At 30.6% G+C, this 26,018-nt stretch overlaps 2 protein-coding genes across 2 annotated transcripts in view; both read right to left on the bottom strand.

Moving 5' to 3' along the window:
- LOC108909670 (monocarboxylate transporter 7-like) overlaps window positions 1-5,021 on the bottom strand; it is a 16,041-nt gene extending 11,020 nt beyond the window's left edge. The window contains exons 1-4 of the mRNA XM_018714067.1: window positions 4,875-5,021; window positions 4,604-4,730; window positions 3,857-4,000; window positions 794-1,063 (exon numbers count right to left, since the gene is read on the bottom strand). Coding sequence (XP_018569583.1) covers window positions 794-1,063; window positions 3,857-4,000; window positions 4,604-4,730; window positions 4,875-4,946 — 613 coding nt within the window. The 5' untranslated portion in view covers window positions 4,947-5,021. The remainder of the gene's footprint in view (window positions 1-793; window positions 1,064-3,856; window positions 4,001-4,603; window positions 4,731-4,874) is intronic.
- Window positions 5,022-9,421: 4,400 nt separating this feature from the next.
- LOC108909668 lies at window positions 9,422-23,394 on the bottom strand. The gene is made up of 2 exons (XM_018714065.2): window positions 22,976-23,394; window positions 9,422-10,367 (listed from the first exon to the last, which is right to left on the bottom strand). The coding sequence occupies exons 1-2, from the start codon at window positions 23,372-23,374 to the stop codon at window positions 9,525-9,527; spliced, it is 1,242 nt and encodes a 413-aa protein (XP_018569581.1). The 5' UTR covers window positions 23,375-23,394; the 3' UTR covers window positions 9,422-9,524.
- Between the last annotated feature and the right edge of the window lie 2,624 nt (window positions 23,395-26,018).

Genomic DNA, 26,018 nt, shown 5'->3' on the forward strand with positions numbered 1-26,018 from the left:
TCAATTTCGTTTTTATCAAGTCTTTCAAATGTATTCCCTCCTTGCTGTCAGCTGATTGCGACGTTGCCACATTAATCCTCAAGTCAGACAGAAATCCAATTATTGGTTTCTGTTTCTAATTAATACAGCTGTACTATGCTCAAAACTTACATTAGTTTTACATAAAAAATAAAATACTACTGTGTACTATCTATGGAAAAGTTTTGTTTCACAATTTCTACATTTTTTTCTCAGTTATGGGTAAAAAAAAGAGCCGCACCGTCCATCTTCGCCATATAAACCTATGTTAAAATGAACAATTTTCAACAACAATATCTCAAAATCTAGTTTCAATAAAATATGACGCACAGAGGGAGCACTGGGTAATACGCTATATAAATTTCAAGTACATCTGTGCATTTGAGTAAACCCGATATACCTCCTTAATCAAGAAAATATTGAGGAAAAGCGATTTCTCTTTTCATCTGTGACTCCCTCTATGTTTGTTATTATTAACTTTAGAACTACGGTAATTTGAGTTACATCGGCCTATTTTGACTCCAGAAACTTCTTGTTATAATNTGAATAAACCCGATATACCTCCTTAATCAAGAAAATATTGAGGAAAAGCGATTTCTCTTTTCATCTGTGACTCCCTCTATGTTTGTTATTATTAACTTTAGAACTAAGGTAATTTGAGTTACATCGGCCCATTTTGACTCCAGAAACTTCTTGTTATAATATAGCATTCGTCACAATTGTTTTGTTTAATTGATACTTGCATAGTTGCAAAGTAAGAATAAGTATTGTTTACCTGAGTCCTTCACTGATATTTTTTTCATGTGCCATTTGACCGGTTGTAGCACTCCCATAGCAAGAAAGTTCAAAAGCGATAAAATAGCTAAAATAGTTACTGTGCCCCTAAATCCACAATATTCTATGCAAAGTGCCATCACTGGTGAAAAAGTGATAGCGCCCAATACCGTCACTGCTTGGGCGATGCCCATTATAACATTGATCCTTTTATCGAAATAGCAATTGAATGCAGAGTAAGACGCTGGCATCATTAATCCAAAACCTAAACCTACAAAAGAAATAAATAAAATAAAAAAACTTAAACTGCTCTGTTCCAGGCGTTGGGTACTAGTGACAAGTAAAATATAGTTCACATTTTAGATTACATCCAATCCACACTTAAAACATGTCGGTAGATAAATATCCAAATTGTTTGATCATTTGACTTTTTTTATATATTTATTACATTGCCAACAGAAATCATTTACAGGACAATAATTTAAAAATAAATAAACAATAAAATGTTATATCCCAGAAATACTATTTTACAATATTTAAATTTAATATCTGCCATATAAATAACTTTTAAAAAAACTTTATTAACGGTAAACTAAAGCCAAATAATTGGATTTTTTTAAGTAAAATTGACTTTCATAAGTAGCACAAATAAGATTACAATAGCTTTAAGAATATCTATATAACCACTCTCCCGCAGGTAAAAGCTTTATTAAATGATGTTGAGAACAGTTATTCAGCATTAAATAGGCATTTATAAATCCAAAATAGGCGCAGCTTATAAAACCATTTTATAAAAGCTGTGCATATAATATTTATTCCACTAATTAGTGTTCTGTCGTTGCATTCTTAGAGCATTTGTAAAATATACTATAAAACCTTTATACAAAAAACATTGTCTTATAAAATAAATTTGCTGATATAATTGTCTCCAAAGAAATGGTTTATACCTACATTTTTTATAAAAGCTATTTTTCCCAACTTGAACGCGATGAATGTTGAATTAATGTTTCCAATATACAGTACAACAAAACTTTTTAGCATTATAATTATGCGTTTCTATACTAAATCGGTTTATTAATAATAAAACTAAAAACTTTGGGCTATTGCTGATTGCCGGCCATAGAAGATAGGTAGGTACTCAAGAGTTAATGTTTACCGATATGCACAATAAAATTAAATATGTATCTAGAAAATAAAAAACTACTTGCAACAAACCTTAGTACCTTTAAAAAAACTAAGCGCCTTTAAAATTAAGCAGATTTAGCAATAGTCTGTAATAATTTTTGAAAAATAATGTCACAATAAAAAAAATAAAGAATATGTACATAACAAGTTATTAAATATAATTCAATAGACATCCATTAAACTAATTATTTCATGATACATATATTATAATTGAATTTCTTTTTGACGTAATTCTGGTGTACAATATAGCTGACATCTTGTCCTAAGCATGTTTGAAAAATATGGCTGCTAGGAGGAAGCTTCTACCACAGTAACTATGAATCTGTTATAAAATAATTAAGATTTTAAATATTTTATATCGTATTTTGTAAAAGTAATTTGCTGTCTACTGTCAGTTTAAAAATTCTGGGTAAACTGCTTCCTGCTACAATTCCAATGGCCGCAACAGAACAGATAGTAAAGTAGATGTACGTAAGTATGATGGATAGATGCTATGTCCAGTATTTTAAAATGTTCTGAAAGAAGCTATGAAGATTTTGAATGATAAAACACTTTTAAATAATAGCACTGCTAGTAGAGTTTAGAAGAGACAAATATACGGAGTACTATCACAAAGTCACAAATTTGTTAATCATATGGGCAAATCAGCCGCTTATTGGACACAAACAACGAATACATTCTAGAAGAGACGTGAATGGATGTCTAAAGATGAAATCATCATCCGTTAGTGTTAATTGTAATTAATAATAATTAATAGTAGGTATTTAACTTTTAAAAACAACATGCAGTTTTATCGCCATATTATTATTATTAACACTAAAACTTTCTAATTCACAGATTTTTTTAGATTACGGAGAATATCTCCATATATATTTTTATGCCTTCGAAAGCTTTACTATATAGTAGTTTTATAAGTACAATATATATTGCTGCATTTCTCAAAAATAGCTTTTTAGTTGAGAATAAACTACTTAAACTATTCTGCTTACAGCTGTAATAGAACCCTTTTATAGGATCTTTTTTAAAGCTTGTTCTGATATTATTTAACTTAAGAAGTTAGAATTATTTATAATTTAGTCATATAGTCTATTTAAATGATAATGTTATACAACATTAATAGTGCAATACTGTATTACAGCTTTAAAAATTGACCGGTAAGTGTTTATAACATTATAAAAAACAAGGAAGCAGCTATTACGCTTTACACTTTTATAGAAGTTTTATTTACCACGTTTATAAGACTCTAAGAAAGCCTTTATAAAATTGTTGTATAATTTTACTATTAGAATATTCTAACAGCTTTTTTATATACCAAAATTGCTATAGGAGCAAATTAACACCTTATTAAGGCATTAAAAATCTAAAAAGCTACATTTGTTGCTAATAAAAAAAAACAGTTATATAACTTTAAGCGATGTAATAGTAGCATTTGTGTTAGTTCGGATGGCACACTGGTGAGAACAAATAAATTCGAAGCTACCTATTTTAAAGATAATGAGGTAATTCAAACAAAGTGTAAAATTTGGTTTTAAAAAATCTTATCAAATGGAGTCAAATAATGTTCCTCGATACCGGAAACCTAGTCATGGAAAAGATATCTAACTCCACAGATCAGACTCTTAACTGCTGATATTGCGGGAAATCGCTACTCTAATGACGTTAATACTAAACTAATAATTCATCAAATAATAAAAAAATATCGAAATGCTCACAAAATTAAACCACATGTTTCTCAATTTATATTATCTACGTTATATTCAAATAAAAAAGGTAAATCGTGTTATTGTCTGATATAATAATATTGCATTGTGATTTCAAATTATCTCTCCAGAAATACCTCGTGTGCTTTGTCATGTAATCCTGTAATTTATTCTTTTACCTTGCAAAACTCCATAGCAAATCACCATTTGCGTCAAATTAGAAATGAAAATAATACCAAAAGCACCTACACCAAATAGTGTCGCCCCTAATAATCCAACCTTTCTATAGCTGTATCTTTGCAGAAGGATGCTAGATGCTAAACCTAAAACAAAAATTAAACTGAAAATAAATCTGGGTATAAGCAGGATGTATTTTATGGCGAGGTTTTAATTTTAACTGCTGCCTATGTACCTATATCAAAATGAAACGCTTTGATTAATAAATTCAAACAAATTATAAATTCGTTCTTCCGACTTCATGGGGACATTTTTGTTAAAGAACTGGACATTTCTAGGGCATCACACCGATATGTCATCGTTTCGCTTCTTCGTTTCTTAATAAATCTTGTTTATTATACAACGTACTCAATCTCTTAAATTCGCTAACTATGACTACATTGATTATTATGAAATACGCCACTAACTGTCGCACATTATTCCATTTCTAAAAACACTCCGGTATAACTAAAACGTGAAAATAATAACACGTTTTTTCCATTTGCATGCATATGACCCGAAACGAAACGCCTAAGCTGGAAACTGATCTAGATCGAGAAAGGAAACTATGCATAATTGACAGCTTCTCTTTCTGTACGTTATAAGCAAATAGATATATGCGAATTATTCTCTGAAATTAAGCATTTGTAAAAATTGTGGTTAGATTTATTTATGAGACTCACTGGCCACTGTTTTGAAATTGGACTTACCTGTGAATGACTGGACAGTATTGAAAATGCCGTTAGATATTGTTGTTCCAGTAGTTTCATCTCCTATAGATGCCAGAAAGTTACCAAAAGTTAACCCAAAAGCTGTTTGAGGAGTTACAGTTACTAACTAAAATTACAAATTAATCTCATTTTAGATGTACATGTAAGATTTGTCTTGATGTAAATCATATCTACTCACTGTTTTCTTATATGGAAGTATCGAACAAAATTTGAGAGTCGGTATTCAAAGAAATTAAATTGTTATACGTACATTCATAATAGCTACAGATGCAGCTATGAGATAACCCCATCCTCCATCTGGAGGTACTAATTTATAGTTCATCTCCGTTTTATAAGAAATTTGTTGAGACGAAACTACCACAAATCCGCAAAAAACAGCATCAATCCTGACGACTGAATTAAATCATGTGTACTGACTTCTGAATACTGAATATTTTCATTTGTTAACAAGTCCTTACGCAAATATGATATAAGGAAAAGATCACGTACCAAGACGAACGTGTAAAAATACAAAGCCTTAGGTAAACCTAAGATTCAATTTAGAATTATAGTCGCATTTTGCTCCGTGACAAACAATACTGCTACCAGTACATTTTCATAAGACTTTAAACAGTAAATTCATAGATATGCCTAACATAAATAAAGTAGTTATATAATAACCATAGACAAACATTTATAAAGAGAAAAATAGCAAATACCTTTTCTCTTGTCTTTAATTTTAAAGCGAATGTAACAATAAAAAAAATTGACGAACATCTACAAAAAAGTTGATATTTTATTTACTTACGGTATAAATTTATTGGAAAGTAGTTTAAATATTTCGGAGGGTGAAATTATTATATGATTATTTTCATTTTTATTATTATGATAAATTATGCAATTTATATATACAGTGTGTTTCACTTAAAGTAGGAACACCTCCGTATTTAGGATTGCGTTGGTCTACTTTTTGATATTATATTTTTTGACATATTATCTTTTCTATGGCCTATTATCAATAAGAAAAGTTCCTCAAAAATTAAAAAACATATTAGGCATTTTTTAAGGAAAGATTATACCTAAATACGAAGTTTCATTATTATAGCTTTTACAGGGTGTTCACAAAATAGGTGCAAACTTCGAAAAATTTCCCTCATTGCAGAGTGTCCTGTATTAACACTGGAAAATATTTTGAAGGTATGTTTTCATAACATTATTAACCGAAGCTATATGCATATCCATGCAGTTTCATTAATTTCACTCATACAGAGTGCTCACAAAAAGACAGCCAAATTATATATTTTTTTTATTATACCAGAAATGAGTTTCACAACGAAATAATATTTAAATATTACTGTTTTTTATTAGTCCACCATCATTTGACATGCACTGTTCAATTCGGACGTTTTTCTAACCTTTTCCTGAGTGGCCTCTTTGGATTATCTTGTACAGAGTCCACAACTACAACAGTAGCAGCTTCGTTATCATTGTATCCCTTTAAAATTTATATTGCATATCTATATGAAACATTACCGATTCCGTAACATTTCACAAGATAATAGTTGTCTGTTACACCACCCTATACCTATCCAATGGAAACAAGCTCATGTCATACCTATTCCAAAAATTACTAACCCTTCAACACTATCTCACTTGCGTCCTATAAGCATTTTGCCTACTTCGAAAATTTTGGAAAGNATATTTTATTTACTTACGGTATAAATTTATTGGAAAGTAGTTTAAATATTTTGGAGGGTGAAATTATTATATGATTATTTTGATTTTTATTATTATGATAAATTATGAAATTTATATATACAGTGTGTTTCACTTAAAGTGGGAACACCTCCGTATTTAGGATTGCGTTGGTCTACTTTTTGATATTATATTTTTTGACATATTATCATTTCTATGGCCTATTATCAATAACAAAAGAAAGTTCCTCAATAAGAAAAGTTCCTCAAAAATTAAAAAACATATTAGGCATTTTTTAAAGAAAGATTATACCTAAATACGAAGTTTCATTATTATAGCTTTTACAGGGTGTTCACAAAATAGGTGCAAACTTTGAAAAATTTCACTCATTGCAGAGTGTCCTGTATTAACATTGGAAAATATTTTGAAGGTATGTTTTCATAACTTTATTAACCGAAGCTATATGCATATCTATGCAGTTTCATTAATTTCACTCATACAGGGTGCTCACAAAAAGACAGCCAAATTAAATTTTTTTTTTGTTATACGAGAAATGAGTTTCACAACGAAATAATATTTAAATATTACTGTCTATTAGTCCACCGACATTTGACATGCACCGTTCAATTCGGACGTTTACTTTTTAAAATTTGTGTATATTAATTTATCAATTAATTTGCATTATCTTTAGCTCAGTATCTACAATTTTGAGAAGAAACCACGCCATTAGTTATGAATATTTGTTTCGACAGTAAATAAAAAATTGTAATGAAAGAATCTGTTTTCAATCAGTTTTTCGCCCATAGATAAACAAAAGTCCAAACGACGACCATCATCTCCATTAAGCAATTTATGATTAAACACCGGTTTGAATGGATACATTTTGTTGTATACTAAAATTCTTTGAATATGAAGTCTGCTAATATCTATGTTTTCTGACCTTTTCCTGAGTGGCCTCTTTGGATTGTCTTGTACAGAGTTCACAACTACAATAGTAGCAGCTTCGTTATCATTGTATCCCTTTAAAATTTATATTGCATATCTATATGAAACATTACCGATTCCATAACATTTCACAAGATAATAGTTGTCTGTTACACCACCCTATACCTATCTAATGGAAACAAGCTCATGTCATACCTATTCCAAAAATTACTAACCCTTCAACACTATCTCACTTGCGTCCTATAAGCATTTTGCCTACTTCGAAAATTTTGGAAAGGGTTACACAATATATAGACACAATTAATAGACCATTTAAACAAGCATGAGATTATTCCACCAATTCACTCTGGATTTAAGCGAGCTGTACAACTACCTTACTGAAAGTGACGGATGATATTTTTGAAGCATTTGATAATGGCAAAACTAGTGCTCTTACTATTAGACTTTACCAAAGCATTTGATACGATTCAACATCAGTTGCTTATTGCAATATTTCATTTTATTGGATTAGATGAAAGTGCGATTAGTTTAATGTCTAGTTACACAGAAAATCGTACGCAAAGAGTAAAAATTGGAAATGCATTGTCAAATGTGCGCTTGCTTAAAATAGGTGTCCCTCAAGGATCTATTCTAGGACCCCTATTATTTTGTGTATATACCAGTAATCTCTGCAAAAGCTTGAAATATTGTAGTCCGCACATGTACACTGACGATACACAATCGCATTTATCTTTTGATAAAACTAACTGTGATGGGGCATTGAATAAAATTAATTCAGATCTTAAAATTGTCTCTCAAATATCAGAAGAACATTTCTTATTTTTGAATCCATCCGAGTCAAAGTTAATTTTATTTGGTATTAAATTAGCGATATCTGAAATCTCCGATAATTTTAAGGTTGTGGTTAATGAACTTAGGTCTGAGTTTTGACAATACATTTAGATTCTGTTCACAAGTTAGTAACTACATACAAAGATCATACATGGCTTTGAAACTGCTCTATCCACATAGAAATTATTTATCCGTAAGAATAAAAACGCTACTTTGCGAAACCCTCATCTTGTCAAATTTTTTATACTGTGCTCCTGTTTATTATCCATGTATTGAAGTCTTCTCATAAATTACAGGAACTGAAATGGTTAAATATGAATAATCGTCTGAGGTTACAAACTTTGAGCCTGTATCATCAAATAATTTGTACAAAAACTCCCTCGTATCTGTATAACAAAATTCGTTTTCGTACTGATGTACATAATATAAACATTAGAAATAAGCATAGAAGGTGGTGTAATCTTCACATAGAACTAGTTTCTACGACATTTACTTATAACATTTCAAAACTTTAAAACGCACTGCCAGATGACTTTAAAATATTGTTTCCAAGGAATTTTAAAACCAAAGTTTCAGAATACTTATTTAATAATAATCAGTGAGCAACTATATTCTTGCTAGTTTTAGGTTATCTTATATTGTCAAATTGCGTGTGTCAATATTTTAAGTTAGATAATTACTTACATTAGGCTATACTTTACTATAAACATGTATCTGATATACTAGGTAAGTGCATAATATCGAGAGATGGAGCTTGCTCTATCTGCTTGAGCACAGCCTAGTGACTTTCCTACTCTTTCATTACCAGTAGAACAGAACTAAACTAATTATGTTTTTACTTTGTATCTTTAAATGGAAAAAAATAAATGTATTATTATAAAGTAGCACCAGGGTTAGCATTGTTAATAAAAACTATTCGGTGAGCAGTTAATAAAAATAAATTTGTTGACTTTGTCATTGATAAGGAAATATCCATTCCATGCCGCAATACCATTATATGGTATTGCGGCATCTTTTTAATTGCAAAATGTGATTATTGTTATTTTCTGACTAAACCCCGTATTTAAGCATTTTTTTGAGTTCATGAACAATTTGGCACATTGCTTAAGGAAAATTTCACATTTTCACAAACTTTTTTGGAAGCCCTGCATGTTTTATTGCATATTTGATTACTGTCAATGGCTTCCCCCAATAAGCAAAACTTATCAAGAATAACTTTATCTCGTAAAATTATCAATAAAAGAGTTTACAAGAGTGCGGAACCCCATTCGAGGACACACTGTATATGCTTACTAAATGGTTATTAGATACTTAAGGAGTGAAAAATAAACCAAGTGTCACACCAGGTGATGTATTTCTATGTACGTTCTTTATTGAATTCATTGTTACATCTTTCAAGAGTTTTATATACAATAGAAATCGAATTAAATTCTATATCACCTTCTTCAAATTAATTTATCTCTATTTCCTCAATGATATGGAACAGAGGTTTCAGAACAGTGCTAAACCTCTCTCTATATTCTTGGTTACGTTCAAATTCCTTTACTACGAAAGACGGCCTGTCTTTCATTGCAAATTCTAAAAAGTTTTCCGGACACGAGACGACTATACTCGACACTGACTCGGGCAAATAGACGTTTGTACCATATAAGCCAGCTTCGACCAATGCGGGTAACGTGTATTCTTCTGCGCTAGCTAAGAAGTCATCTTTTGAGATTATCTCCTCTATTTTTAGATCGTACCTTGACAATTCATTTGTCAGGAAATTGTAATATAAATCTAAAAGGTATTCTATATTTTTGTTCAAGTAACTTGCAGTTGTACCCAAGTGCAGTAACAGAAGTACGTCGAAAACTGGTGGGGTGTACCTAGACAACTGAAAATCCAATAGCATGCATTCGTCTCTTTCGTTGAACATCATGTTGTTGCACCAGAGGTCGTCGTGGCAAACAGTGTTCCTGTACGTTCTTGACGGTCTTATATATTTTTTCAAACCGTTTTCAGAAAACACGTACTGTTTGATTTTTCTTGCAACCTCCTCGTTGTTGGTAAAATACCTACTTAGTTGTTCCAGACAACGGGTGGAGGTCTTGCACCATTTGTTTCTTACGTGGCCCTCTTGAAAGGAAAACGTTGCTTCAGTTAGTTCCTCGTGGAAATGTTCGTTTAGCCTGTACGGTTGCTCTTTGGTGCTCCTTGCCTCCTCGAATATTATAGAACTGGCGTGTAGTCTAGCTAAAGCGTTTAAAGCACCTACGCATTTTCTATGTCCTAGATATTCCATATTACAGACCTAAAAGCAAACGGTAAGTTTTAATCGGACTATATTATTATAAAAAAGGTATGTTCAGGGCAATAATTATGTTAATTCAACATTTTAGTTTTATTTCTGCAAAAGGTACTATTAAAAATGTATTTTCAAAAGAGACTAAACGTAGTTTTTTTACAGAATCGAAATTGGTAATGATTTTCATGAAACACTTTTTAGAAAGGGATGGAAACTTTACTGAATATGATGAATGAAAAAAATTATTTTTACGAACAAGGACATTCTATTTGTTTCTTTTTACACTTTCCACAAAATTTATGGGTTATTATTAATGTAATTTTATAAATCTAAATTTTGTCTCATGTCCTTAACGTCCAGTGAGTTTTTTCAATTTTTTTAGTTTTTCACTCAAAATAAATATATTTCTTAAAAAACGCCTTTTTCTTATTTTTCGACATAAGAAGAACTGCAAAATGAAATATTCTGTTAGTAGACTTTTGTTAGTGCTTAATTGCAATGGAATATTAAATTATGTTTGTACTAAATACACGTTTCCAAGCTATAAATGTAGATATTTTTATTTAACACCATGTACCTCTAAAATAAAGTATTTTCAAATGAATGCTAATAAAAAATTTATTTGTATTTTCACAAGCACTATTGGTGCTGCTAAACTTTTTACATTTTTTTCCTCCAAAATTTCTTGTGACAGTACTTTTAATAGATTAAAAACATAAGTGTTTCATAATGAAATGAAAATTAGTTGACATGGAGCTTGATATACATCGTATGTCATATGACATTTGAAATTATTTTCAGTTATCAAAGATTACTTATTGCTTGTTTCTTCTTCAAATTTGACCAAAATTGGTTAGCGTTAATTGGAATACTTCAATATTTATTTAAAAAAATGGATTAAATCGAGCAAAAAATACCTCTCTTTCTTATACAGAGTCTTCTGCAAACTCTATGACAAACTTTGACACATAGTAGCTGGATTAATTTCATATTTTAAGACTTTTTCTTATATGAACATAGGTCCGATGCGTTTTTGTTTAGAAGTTGCAAGCATTTTAAAAAATATAATTTCATATTTCAATCAAAGTAACCCTAATTATTATTTGTGTTTAAAGTTTAAACATTTGTTCACCATTATTAAGCAAATTAACAAATCTTAAGATTCCATCACTCGACGGATGAGATTTGGATCATTTTTTATCCGGTTAGTTGCATCCTGACTTCTTTCAAGTAACTGTTGACGGGTAGTGACTTCAACATGGTAGACAAGCTGCTTCATAGGTCCCCATAAATAAAAGTCCAAAGGATTTAGACTTGAACAACGCAATGGCCATGCTATTGGACCTTGTTGACCTATCCATTTATTCGGGAAATGATCAATTAACCAAACAGTTATTGTTCTCCCTCCATGTGGTGGTGCACCATCGTAAGTAATTGCATGCGGATTTTGTAACGCCCAGATATATTCATTATAATTATTAATTATGCCATCCCTAGTAAAACACGCTACATCAGACCACACGATAAGCGAAATGAGTCTATCATTTTGTGCACGTTGTTGAAGTAACCAGCGACTAAATGCGAATAGCCGAGGAGCATCTTCAACATATAGCACTTGTACCTTGTAACATATCTGGTTTCAATACACGTCTTACAAAATTCGTTTTGGAGCGAGGTTACCTTCTTCTCTCGAAGTCTACGAAATGGTGCACTAAAGACTGTATGGACAGGTTGATGTCTGTTTGGATATCTTCGTCGGTATTATCGGGCTGCTTGTCTGGCGTTCCCACATACGAAGGCAATATCTACACACTCTTTAGTTGTAAATAACTGCATTTTTTAATTAGCACTTAACTCTAAGTGTCAAATGAATAAACAAAATGACACAAATAGGTAATAATTATAGTTATAGCAACTATCATTTTTAATGATCAGGCTACTTTGATTGAAATATAATAAGTTATATTTTTTAAAATGATTATAACTTTTAAACAAAAACGCGTCAGACGTATATTCATATAAGACAAAATATTTGAAATTAACCCAGTTATCATCTGTTATATTTTGTCTTAGAGCTTGTAGAACACTCTGTATAGGGTTTACATTTAAAATGTATTTATATTTTGAAAGTTATTAGTATATTTTTACTAATACAAAAATTATGGAGAATAAATTTAGCAAAACTCCTTAGAATAAATCAATATTCACGCTAGACACCTTTAGATATATTTCAGTAAATATAGGTATACATGGTGAGTCATAATTAATTGTAAAAAAAGGAAACCATAGCTTCCTTAAACTAAAATAAAGCAGTTAATCGAATCTCAGTAATAAAATGCCCCTTAAAATGTTACTGAAAATTTTTTCAAAAGACTGTTGAAAGAAAAGTGTTGTTATTTATGTTTTATGTAAAAAAATAAGTTTATAATCATGTTTAATTACCCCAAAAATTACACTGTCCAGTTATCAGTGAAATATCTTTAAAAATTGCAAGGTTAACCTATTTTAAAAAAGTGAAACTAAAAAAAGTTTTTAAGGAAGGATTTTGGTAATAATGTACTCGTATATATTCTGTTACTTTACCCTGAAGAGGCTTTGGTAAATATTTTACACCTAATTATGAATCACGCTGTATATTTTCTTAATTTCAATATTATACACTGTAACACACTTTTCATGGAGCCATACCAGCAAAGCATTTATTCTAATACATGTATGTATAACTAAATGATATCCGGTTGCAAAATTAAAAAGGTGGTTCACTATAAAAAATATATTAGCGACAGTTTTATCTGAGAGTTAATACTTGCACCTTGAGTAACGTCTGTCAAGTTTAAATGAAATATATTTTAAAGTACCGAGATATGGGTGTCCAAACATTTCGATATTTTTAACTTTACGTAACCGTTCACTTAAAAACCACCAAGTTATAAAAATTTAAATAATGAGTCTATGTGTTCCTAGAATTTTCACATTTATTGGAAATATCCAAAATAAAAAATACATGCGTCCATTTCATCTAAACAACTTTCTAATACGGAACCTATCCTTACAAACTGTTTATTTAATAGTGCTCCAGAAATGGATATAATCATAGTTATTTTGTTGTTGTAATTTTGTTTCTTCTTTTGCTATGTATTATTTGATGTGACTACGCTAATATTTCTTTAATGGCTAGATAAAAAGGGCTTCTCGATAGCTTGGCAGCTTAATAACGAGCGTTCAAATAAAAACGTGGTCGAAGTTGGCTCTGATACATTGGACGTAGGGAGTAGCTTATAGCGACCAACTTAACCTCATTTCTCAACGAGCTGTATAGCAGCTGTCAGTTTCAATAACGTTAATGACTATATAACTTTATTTTAAAGAATAATCGTGATAACAATAACAAACAATTAAAGGAGCTGCGGAAAGTGTCCCCCTCCTTGTTATAACAATAAATTAAAGCAGCTGCTGAAAGTGTCCCCCTCCTTGTTCCAAGCACTTTTCACACCTGTTCCTCAAAGAATTAAAGACATTTTCTAAGATGCTCGGGGTATTGTTAATTTCACGAATCTTGTCTATAAGTCGAGCCTGCAGATGGTTTAAATCAGGAATAGGCAGTTCAAAAATAGTGTTTTTAAGGTAAGGCCACAAAAAGAAATCACACGGCGTAATATCACATGACCTCGGTGGAAATTCATGTTCAGCATTGAGACTTATTAGTCGATTTTGGAAAACTTCCCTCAACATATTCATCGTCTCGCCTGCCGTATGTGCCCTTGCGCCATCTTGTTGAAAGTAAAAGTTTGTAATTTCGTTTTCTTCCAGCTGGTTAACAAAAGGAGCGATAATTTCTTCTCTATACCTTTGCGCAGTAAGAGTACCATTAAAAAAAATAGGTCCATAAATCCTCCTTCGATTGAGAGCACACCAAACTCCAATTTTTTGAGCGTGTAGAGGGCCCTCGACAAAAAAGTTATCTGGTTTTTCAGAAGACCACATTCTCATATTCTGTGAGTTTACGTAACCACTTAAATGAAACCAGGCTTCATCAGAAAAAAAGGTGATATTATGAAGTTCACCGTAGTTGTTTAAAAACCATTCACAAAATACAGCCCGTCGCGGAAAATCAACTTCATGAAGTTCTTGCTGACAAGTTAAACGATAGGAGAACAAACGCAAATCTTTTTTTAACACTGTGTGGCAGGTACCGACTGATACTCCCACCATTTGTGATAAAACACGTACAGAAGTTCTTGGCGCATTTTCCATTATTTGTTGGACATTTTCTTTTAATTCTTCAGTCCGCTTTTTAGGTCGGCCGCTTCCTTCTTTTCTTGTTACACTGCCCGTTTCACGAAAAACATTAACACAACGCTGAACTGCACTTTGAAAAATTTTGTACTCAACAACGCCGGGAAATTGATTTTGAAATTCTATGAAACATTCCTCAATAGAATACTTCCATATTCCATCAATCTTGCGTCCATTTCTAAAGTAGGACTCTATGATAAACACTTTTTGTTCTTGAGAAAACACCATTTTAAACGCTTTTTAAAACGAAAATATTCAAATTGATAGCGGCGATATAGCGCTTTGACAGATGACGTTTAAGTTCATTTGCTATACGCTACGCCCTACGTCCAAATTTTCAGAACCAACTTGACCACGTTTTTATTTGAACGCTCGTTATAAAATAAAAAATAAATGCAAAAGCTCATCTAACTTTGACAGTTTTCAAAATAACAGTTGCGCAAAATTAAAAATGCTAAATATTTGGGTACCCATATTTTGAGCACTTTTAAAGATATTTTATTCAAATTTGGCACAAACAGGTTTCTTTACTCCATTACTGATTGGAGTTTGATTCTCCTGAATCACCCTGTATATTTTAGAAGTTGAAAACTTGTTTAATTTTAGAGCTGGACGCCTATTACTAATATCAAATTTGATTAAATCATAATTATTTCATACTGAAATGTGAAATAACTGGGTAGTTCCATGGAAAGTATATCTCGAAAACTAGTGGTTTAAGGTCTTGGTACGTTAAGGGTTTATCATCTATTAACATATACGTATACTCCTCGATTATAACTAGTTTTAACTTGTAGATAAAATATTTTGCCAGAATAACGTTATCAAAACTGCGTATTGTAATAGATTAACGGGACTGTAAATTATCAAGAAGATACGTCCTAATTTATTGTTATTATCGGGAATTTAATGTTATCAAACAATAAACAATTCTTTGACATTTCGTACATAAAAAATTGCGACGTGAAAAATATTATTAGATTTGTTTGGGTTGTAAATAAAATGAAAATAATAATTTTAAATGGAAAAGTATACGTACTTTTTACAAAAATTTTGGATTTTATCCATTATTTGACTAAAAACTTTCCCTATACCTTAAAATTATTTTTTTAGTTGTTTTGATTTTTTCACATAACGACGTAGAACCATTAGGACCCTTAGGCTTGGAATGTTTTAATTCCAGTTTTGTCAACAGATCCAGGCTCTGGCAGCAAAGAATTTTCCAGCGAATTCTTGAATCAACTTTCCTATAGTCGTTCCAGTTTCTGCCATTCCTTCACTGAATGGTGGTTAGGGTTTAACATCACTCGTTGCCATAGGCGGCAATGCAGCCTTTAGAATGATAATATGCCGCCCTATCTCCCACACAATGACTTGAAATTAGAATGAGGGGCGAGATGTTACAAATGTTAAGTGTTAAAAAAATTATTTTTTAAAGTATATATGTTACTTTGACTTAATGTCTGTCAAACTACATTATTTTTTTCATTAATTTTGGAATGTTTTTTAAATATTTACGTTTTAAAGTTTATATAATATAATAAATACATGAGCTAATATTGAAAAGTAAATTTTCTGAAGTAAAGGAATAAAATAATTCCCATTAATAAAAAATATTTGGAACTGACGTTCTGAATTGTTGATATTTTTAATTTAAAAGTATTTTTTTAAAGAAAAACAAATAATACAGGTGCGTACGAACTTGGAGAGGATTGTTTTTAATGGTAAGTACAGTTCAATAATAATAAACATTTTCAATAATAAAAGTATTAAAACTGCAAAACGGTGCTTAAAATGCCTTAAATCGCTCCGTCTGCTTTTTTGTCCCTTTATTTGCAAGAAACCGAAATGCTCTGTATTTCAAAATGATAGATTAAAAAAATCGCTGAAACAAGGTCAATTAGTAAATAGAAATCATCACTTTTCTGCAATATTTTCTATTTTTTTCTAACCATGTTTGACAGACCTATAAACATTACTGACATTTTTTTAATAGGACGCTCTATATTTTATAGTATAAATAGATAACCCTTCTAAAGACGAATTCAGTGATATAAGCTTATACCTACTTTTTTGTAATAGTTGTCAAAAATGAAGGAATTAAATGAAAACAGTAATTTAGTACTATTTTTTATTTTATTACAGCAAATGTTCAAAGTGGCCCCCATTAACCATTGCACAATGCATATAGGCGAGCGGTTCACCCCTAAAAAAAGGCATGAACCGACTAAATTTTTAAAACAAAAACCTGCAGCATGAAACTTTTTTTATTTATAAAGTGTATTTTCTGATAATTTACATATATTTTCTTATATTTTTCGGCGTGGTCAGTCAATTGTTATAAACAATGGCTTTTTCATTATAAAATGGACCAAAATAAACACTTTTTGTTCTTTGACAAAAATTTGAAAAATGCTTTGTTTCTGTGACGAAATCGACAAACTTTCGGAATTTTTTTCTCAAAAACTACTGAACAGATTGTAATTCTAAAAAAAGTATAATAATCGGCAGATTTTCTACTTTAATATATATTTTTTTGGTATGGGTCAATCATTTTATTGAAAGTGTTTAAAGCGAGTAAAAAAGTCTTTTAAAAATTATGATTACACTTCAAATTTAAATTTTCTTTTTACAATATCTTGGATTAGATTATATTTACAATAAACATTATTATGATTTTTTTAATCGATATATGTTAACAGTACAAATGTTCAAAAGATCATTTTGTTTGGTATTGTAGACGGAGTAAGGTTTTTGCAAGTAATTAGTAAAATTTAAATATTTGATTTTTGGTTTTATAAATGGCTAAAATTGACTTGAAAGTTATACCAAAACTAAACTAAATAAGCTTTTTAAATCGTAAAATTAACCTAATAATAATAATTGACCTAGCGGTCTCGAAAAATAAAAAAGTTATTGGATAATTTATTGTATAGGATAATTATTTTATTTTTATTTTACAAAAATATTAAGAGCAATAAAAGTATATTAATTTCTTTTTTATTTAATTTTTAAATAATAAGTTTTTCGTTATTTTCGACAAGTTCTTGAGTTGAAATAAGCGTTTCATCATCAATTTCGGATGGAACATTCTGACATTCATCTGAGCACGCACAGACTGCACAGCATTCCAGGTTCGATGACAAACAGTTACAATTTTTCGTAGAACATTTTCCACTACATGAACAAAAATATTTTTGAAGCATATCTAACGCAGTTTCTCCTTCGAAATAATTAAAATCCAAACAACCATTTTCGATTTTCCATCCATGTGTCAATGGATCAAGAGTTACAATTTCACTATTTGTAGACTGTTTTTTTTACTCGCTTTAGACCTTCAATAAAATAATTGACCTATACCAAAAAAATATATCTCAAAGTAGAAGATCTGCCAATTATTATGCTTTTTTTAGAATTAAACTCTATTCAGTAGTTTTTGAGAAAAAAATTCCGAAAATTTGTCGATTTCGTCACTTTTTTCACATTAAATTGTAAATGCATCGGAAACGAAGCATTTTTCGAATTTTTGTCACAGAACAAAGTGTTTATTTTGGTGCATTTTACAATACAAAACTGCTCAAAGTAATTCGGCGCGTAATTTTTTTTACAACTTTTTTGTTTATAACAATTGACTGACCCCGCCGAAAAATATAAAAAAAATATGTAAATTATCAGAAAAATACACTTTATAAAATAAAAAAAATTTCATGCTGCAGGTCTTTTGTTTTAAAAATTTAGTCGGTTACCTTCATTTAGAAGCATCTTTTTAGGGGTAAACCGTTCGCCTACTAATTCGGTGTGCAAGTTATCAATTACATTTTGAATAACATTTGGTGTTATGTTTCAAACTTCTTCTCTGATACAATTTTTCAATCTTTTATACTGTCTGGTCTGTTTACATACACTTTGCTTTTAGATAACCACACAAAAAAAAAAATCAATCCAGTCGGATTAAGTCAGGGGAGCGTGGTGGCCATTCATGTAGCCTTCTTCTGCCTATCAATCGATTTGGGAAAACTTCATTAAGGTAATTTCTTACATGGAGGCGAAAATGTGGTTGGGCACCATCTTGTTAGTTCCAGATATCACCAGCAGGCATATCGTGCTCATTAGGGTTAGAAAAAATTAATTCCATGGCTGGATTCAGCTGAAAACGCAGAAAATCCAAATAAATGTCGCCTGTCAAATTGTCCCCAAAGAAATAAAGTTCTAGTATGCAATATCCTACTATTCCAGCGCAAATATTCACTTTCCAGCCGTTATGTATGTTTTTCTTATATCCAATGCAGATTTTCTGGGCTCCAAAACCTAGTATTTTGCCTGTTCACGGTTCCCTTTAAGCAAAAAGTTGCTTCGTCAGTGATATTTGTGGGATTATTTAAGTCGGAGTGTCTTTCAAATAAATTTTTAATTTCCTCTCAAAACTGTAATTTTCGGTCTGTGTCATCTGCCCATATTTCTTGTAAGACGTTAACTTTGTAGGGATGCCACTTTTGAAACTTTGATTTCTGTGAACTGAGGACATTGACAAATTGAAGTTGGCCGAGATAGATCTAATGGATGGGTGAGGATTTTCAGTAACGGCTAGCGTCACATTTTGACGGTCATTTTCGCTTACCGTTCTTCGCCTTCGTGATCCAGGTAGATCTTTCACACTTTCGGTTTCTTCAAACTTTTTGGATACTTTACTTATTGTAGTTCGACTGATTCTTTGATCTGGATACTTATCCTGTTGATTCCAGATTTTATCTCCCGCATCCAATCATAATTAAAATTTCAATTCTCTGTTTTTCGGTTAAACGGGAAACCATTTTTCTGAATAATTTAACAACGAATGAATTGGAACTAAAACGATTCACGTTGTACCTAAGGTACTCTGGTGAATTTTATGTGTTTATCGATGTTTTTTTTTGAGAAAAAAGCTTTAAAGTAAATAGAAAATGATTAATAAAGAGTAAGTACATTTTTTAAAGTACAGAAGAGACTATGATTGTTTGAAATATTGAAATTGTCGTCAGTACGACATAAAAGACAATTTTTTACACATTTTTGACAACTATGACAAAAAAGTAGGTATAACCTTGCATCACCGAATTCGTCTTTAAAATGGCTATTTATACTATACAATATAGAGCACACTATTCAAAAAAATGTCGATAATGTTAGACCTATGTCTGTCAAACATGGCTCAAAGAAATAGGAAATATCGCAGAAAAGTGACAATTTCTATTAACTAATTGACCTGTTTCAGCGATTTTTTAAAATCTGAACTGAAAAAAGTGTCTACTTTAATTTTCTTTACAGAAACGTGTATTTTTTAATATTCAAGTTTCAAGCAAAATTATTAGTGAAGTTATATTTAGATAAATTCATTTACTTTTCTGGAATAGACATACTAAAATAGTTCGTCAATACAGTAACAATAAATAAATGGACATGATGAATACTAGGTATTGATCGAGTCAGCAGTTCAAAGACTGTTTCTTCATATTTCTGTGGTAAGTTAAAAATAAAATAAATAAAAATTATCATATTTACAAAAAATTTTTATACATCCTCGTCAAGTTTATAGACACCTTGTATTTGTATAAAGTTACTAAATCATATATGGTAAAAATATTGAATTGAATAATATTAAAGGATGATAGTAATTAATTTATAGTAGCTTAATTATTAAAAGAAATAAATATGTATAGAGTTATTATTAAAAAGTGTGTTGTACAGAGCATGCACACTTAACATTCCCACTGACATTTCCTTATAGCTGTTTTACATTGACAATTTATTCATCAATAAATTGACGAAGTTCTTCATCAATTAATTCACGAATTTATTGGTAAACAGTGGGGTTTTACACTGCTACAGACTTTGTCAAGTTTTTTGACGTATGAATCAGTTCTACCAATGAATCAAAGAAGCAAATAAATTTCAAAAATGTCACCTTTCCACTCATAATTGTAGTGATACAACATCGGTACCGTTCTGACACATATTGTATAAATATTAGTTTTTGTAAATAACAAATCAGTAAAAACAATGCAAAACTCGCACGACGCCACATAATTATTTACATATTCCAATAACATAACCTCATTACTGATCTGAGGCTGGAAATCTGTTGGGTTGGTACTTCCGAACTTCACGAAGAAATTGACGAAAATTAAAACATGCTCTAATTCGTCAAGAACTTGAAGAATAAATTTATGAAGTTATTTGACAGTAGATTTGTTGCATTACACTTGTCCAATTTCTTGATGAAGCGACTTCATCAATTAATTGATCAATAAATTGTCAATGTAAAACAGCTTTTAAAAACTAAAAGACGTATTTTTTTAATTCATAGTTATAGTTTCATTGAATAGTCAATTAAATTTGGAACAATTTCAGTAACAAATGTGCGATATTTTAAGGTTAATTTCCTTGCACAAAAAATAAAGTGATTTGAGTAAATTTACCTTAATACAGTATTTCTACGTTGAGAAGTTATAGACCTGGGAAGGTATATTTTTTACTTTATTTTTGTACAATAATTCATTTATTTTTTGGGTAATTGTACTCAAATTTGGGTAAAGAACTTTTTTATGTGATAAACATGTGTATGTTAAAAGTGTAAATCTTTGTTAAGGATAAAATTTTTTGGAAAATGATTAGTTACTTTGAAACAGCATTCGATTTCCTTTAAAAAGAGTACGAGTATACTTATGTATTTCGCTATATTTCGCTTAAAGTATGGCCTATTCTTTACTGAATACCCTGTATACACATTACTAAAGGGCAGTAGCCAAATCGTGCGTCCTCAGAATTTATAGAAAATGAATTAAAGTCTATGCCTACATAAATTGCAGTTTTACACAATTTTTTCAGGTTCTAATATCAAAAATATACCTTGTTCTATTTTCTGTTCGTTTTGTTTGTTGTGTTGCAATTATACGTATTGTATTTGTAAAGTTTTTGATATTTTAACACATATTGCCCAATTAGATAAACATTATTAAAGGGCAATAACCAAATTGGCATTCTCTCATCTCATTCTCCCTCTAATCGAAAGTTAGTTGAATTTAGTGACATTTTGCAGTTTTAAATAGTTTTTTGAGGCACTAAGACAAAAACGTTGATCGATTTTCTGTCAATTTTGTTTGTTTTGTTGCAAGGTGTTATAAACAGCTCATTTATTTATTATCGCAAAATATGGTCAAATTATAATATAAATAGATAATAGTTAATAAAAATACACATTCAAAATTTCTTTATTTGTAGTCCCTGAAATGCCATAAACTCGAAGTTAAATTGTATTATATGTAAATGTTTGGAATAATCATCAAATAGGTGCATTTGTCTTTATCGAGGAAGTCTAACATACGAGGTATATTCAGAAAATAACTTTTTGAATTAAGTGCTAGGAGAGAGACGAAAGCTAGGTTTATGGCTACGACATCGAGACACAAGTTCAATAATTACAACAGATTGGCAAAGGATTAAAGTTTTACTCAAAAATTAGGCTTTTTTGAAAAACATAAGAGAGTAGTGGCGTACTATTTTATTTAGAAAAATATGCCACAGATATATTTTAGGAAAAGGCCTCAGATTTTGGACAATATTTACATAAATACATGTGCCCAATTTCAAATTATTTCACTTACTAGTTTTTAAATTATATCTTTTTAATGAAGCGTCCTATAAAAACTTTAAAATACGAGGTTTCATTTTTGGTCATCATATGTGAATCACCCTGTATAAAAAAAACAAAAATTTTTTAGGGCTCTTATTTAAAATCATAGAATTTTATTAACTTTTGTATAAGCCGTAAAGAACAGTATAATATTGCCCTTTACTAGTGTTTATCCTGAAAGCAGAAGAATAAATAAAATAATAATAAATAATATTTTTGTGCCAAGTGAACTCTTTACTGCAGTTCGCCTCCCGATTTACAATAAATACCTACGTCTTTTAATTTCTAAAGAAACCCTAGTGGAATTGTTAAAAGGTACACCCGCTTATAAAAGATATAAGTAGTTTTTTATGAACATTTTTTTTATTGAAGATAATTATTAAATGAAAACGTGCACATTTATAAAATGACATGTGTATATGTGTATGATAAAATTATAATAAACTAATTGTACTTGGTATTTTATGAAATTCTTAAATACAATATGATTATCGACCCAAATTTTTTTCGAATTGCTTCAAGAGCTTTAAATATAAAAAATCAGAGCTCTTAAAGCTTTTAATGACTTACCTATGCTTAAATGTAAAAATTAAATTTACGATTTTCCCTAGCGATATTTCATTGTACAATTAAAGCTTAAAATACTAACCTGATAATTCAATGAAGATAAATCCTCGATCACAAGACAGTCACTCTTCGAAAAGTAATATTTCGCAACAAAAGGTACCTTTGTCAGCTGAGAAAATTCCGAAAGAAAATTTTTGTAATTCAGTATCTCCTTCTTGAATATGCCCATACTTTCTATGTAAGCTCTCTGTGTCTCATTGGCCGTTGGCATTGTTTTTAGGAAAAATCGATGAGAATATACTACATTTTGACCATTTCTTGTATATTCAATGGTCACATAGTAATGTGCCGCCAAAAATCCGAAAACTTTACCACTAATTCTGTTTATTTCATACTTTGCTAACGTTGCATTTTCGTCGAATTTTGAAAGAATATTCTCACAGTCTTGGGGTGACAATAAAACACCAACTTCTCCGGGCATTTTTCATAGATTAGGATTTTTGTGAGGCACCTGCCCGTTTTATGCAGTATTTTATCTAAACTCCACATGCAATATATTAAATAAACGTAATTAGCTGGTATTATAAGATTATCAGTAATATCATAAGAAAGCCATAATTTATCTTTCGTTCACTTGAAATTCCCAGCCAAATTTGACGTTTTGATACCGAGCACTATAAAGTAATATTACCTGTCTTTCCGAAAGTATGTCGTAAGTGATATATACGTAGGATTAAATTAGGATTATATTAAAAAGTATATGCAGAAATATTATAACTTAAATTAGCAGAAACTCTATTTCAAATAATCCCTACAAAGCAGAATTGCAAGGGTTAATAACAAATCTGAAAAATTAAAAAAAGTATTTTGTTCACGTTGGGTTTGCCCGTTTAGCTTATGCAGGGTATTTTTTGAGTGTGGAGCTTTAATTTTTTTGCACACTCAGGTAATTTAACACCTTTAACAATCTAATAAATGTAGGATTTGAAAAATCAATTTCTATTAAAAAAAAATTAAATTACAATTTGAACAATTATTAAAATTTATTGAAGCAATATAATTTAAAACAGCGTTCTCGTCTGATGATGCTATCGTTGCACATTTTGTAACAATACTCTGGACTGCGATATCACTTTTTATCACCGTAGAATTTCCTCAAGAATTTCCATTTAAAATCTTTTCCACAGAGTCTTGGATATATCCCTCAGCTACAGATGACGAACGCCACCCACCGTGCCTTTTGAGGCCCAAAACATCTATTCCTTGGTTTACCGGAATAGTGGTAGAACTACTTCGGAATGCGTGTCCGGTATAACTTGAGGGATCCGTCAACTTTAAACATTGTGCACTTTTACTGGATCAACTTCCTATGATATTTATACCCACTATCTGGTTCGTGGCCTTCCCATCTCGTATTGCCAAGAATAAGTGAACTGACGTTGCTTGCTTTGGTCGTAGTGCAAGATATTTTTTTATAAAATTCCAAACAATTAATTGTCTTGTTAAAACAATTAATTTGTTTGAAATATCAACAGTTTTATGTAAAAAATATTGTGGCTTTGAGCATAGGATATTCAGCCCATAAGCTTCGTGGAGACACAGCTGATACAGTGTGAAACATCGCCTTAATGTTAAAGATATCATCACCGTTCTTAGTGGTGAAAATTCGAAATATTTGGAATTATTCAATTTCCGTGGCTGAAAACATACATACAAAGGTATTAAATTTTCGAAACTGAGTTGCACTAACCAAATTTGGATAGGTGATAGCTAATACAATGCGGAACATCGCCTTAATGTTAAAAATGTTGTCACCGCTGTTCTTGGTGGTGAAAATTCGAAATATTTGGAATTATTCAATTTTCGTGGCTGAAAACGTACATAGGTATTGAATTTTCGAAATCAAGAGAATTGTACTAACCAAATTTGGACAAGACATAGCTAATACAATGCGAAACATCGCCTTAATGTTAAAGATGTCGTCACCGCCGTTCTTGGTGGTGAAAATTCGAAATATTTGGAATCATTCAATTTTCGTGTTCACGAAATCTATCTGTCAAAGAAAAAGTGCCCAGTTTTAATCATATACAGTAGCTATGGTTTCTTTTAAATAATATTTCGAAATATAGTAGCTAATCAGTAAAGTAAAATAAACATTAATTATCTGACATATCAGCGGAAGCATATAAACATAAATGGAATGACGTAACAGTGAACTGAGCTCCAAAATGAACAAGACTTAAATATGTGTTTATTTGTTTCAAGATTATCTATTATCTAAATGTCTTTATTTTACACATGGTGTCCTGGAAATAAGTGACAAAATTAATTAAAAACAACAGCTTTTGTCTAATTAATCGTTTCATACCAAACAGCAGCACATTTGTTTCTGTTGTTAACGAAGTTCAGGATCAAGGATTTTTTAACTGGGAACTTCGTAATCGCAGTTGACAACGGCTTGCTATTTGTAAGAATGTTACAAATAATCCTGGAACTAGCATTCGTAAGCTGACTATACATAGTACAATGTATCAAGAAACTCACTTCTGATGATTTAAAAAAAAAACAGTATCATGTATAAAAAGTTAAGTTCTTACAGTTTCGGGATCATCATCACCGACAGCAAGATTCTCAGTAAATTTTTGATCAGAATAGCAAACGAATGGTTCACTGGACCTTACACAATACGAGATCGTTTAGAAATTCTAATCTAAATTCTAAATCATTTATCAGGTAAATTATTTACTAGATGCCGTTCCATTGGAAAGTCCAACATGTGGCACCTTCATAATAGTGCTTCTTGCCATAACGCACGAATTACTCGAGATGGATGCACGGTGGATTGGTCTAAATGGCCTGCTCGATCGCTACATTTGATGCCGTGCGATTTATATTTATGAAACAGACAGTGAGAAACAACAGAGAATGTCTCTGGAATAATCGCAATCGATTGATACAGGAATTTTGTAAAAAATGTAGATTTTATCTAGCATCTAGAAAAGTATACAGGTACTTCTGTAAAGATTAAGTCATTCATTTTATTAAATGAAATGGATTAAATTGCTATTGTACCACCTCGTAATTTAAAACAGAGCAATGTTTTTAATGTAGGTATAGCTTATTTA

Source organism: Anoplophora glabripennis, unplaced genomic scaffold (assembly GCF_000390285.2).
Source record: "Anoplophora glabripennis isolate ALB-LARVAE unplaced genomic scaffold, Agla_2.0 scaffold486, whole genome shotgun sequence".
Classification (NCBI taxonomy): domain Eukaryota; kingdom Metazoa; phylum Arthropoda; class Insecta; order Coleoptera; family Cerambycidae; genus Anoplophora; species Anoplophora glabripennis.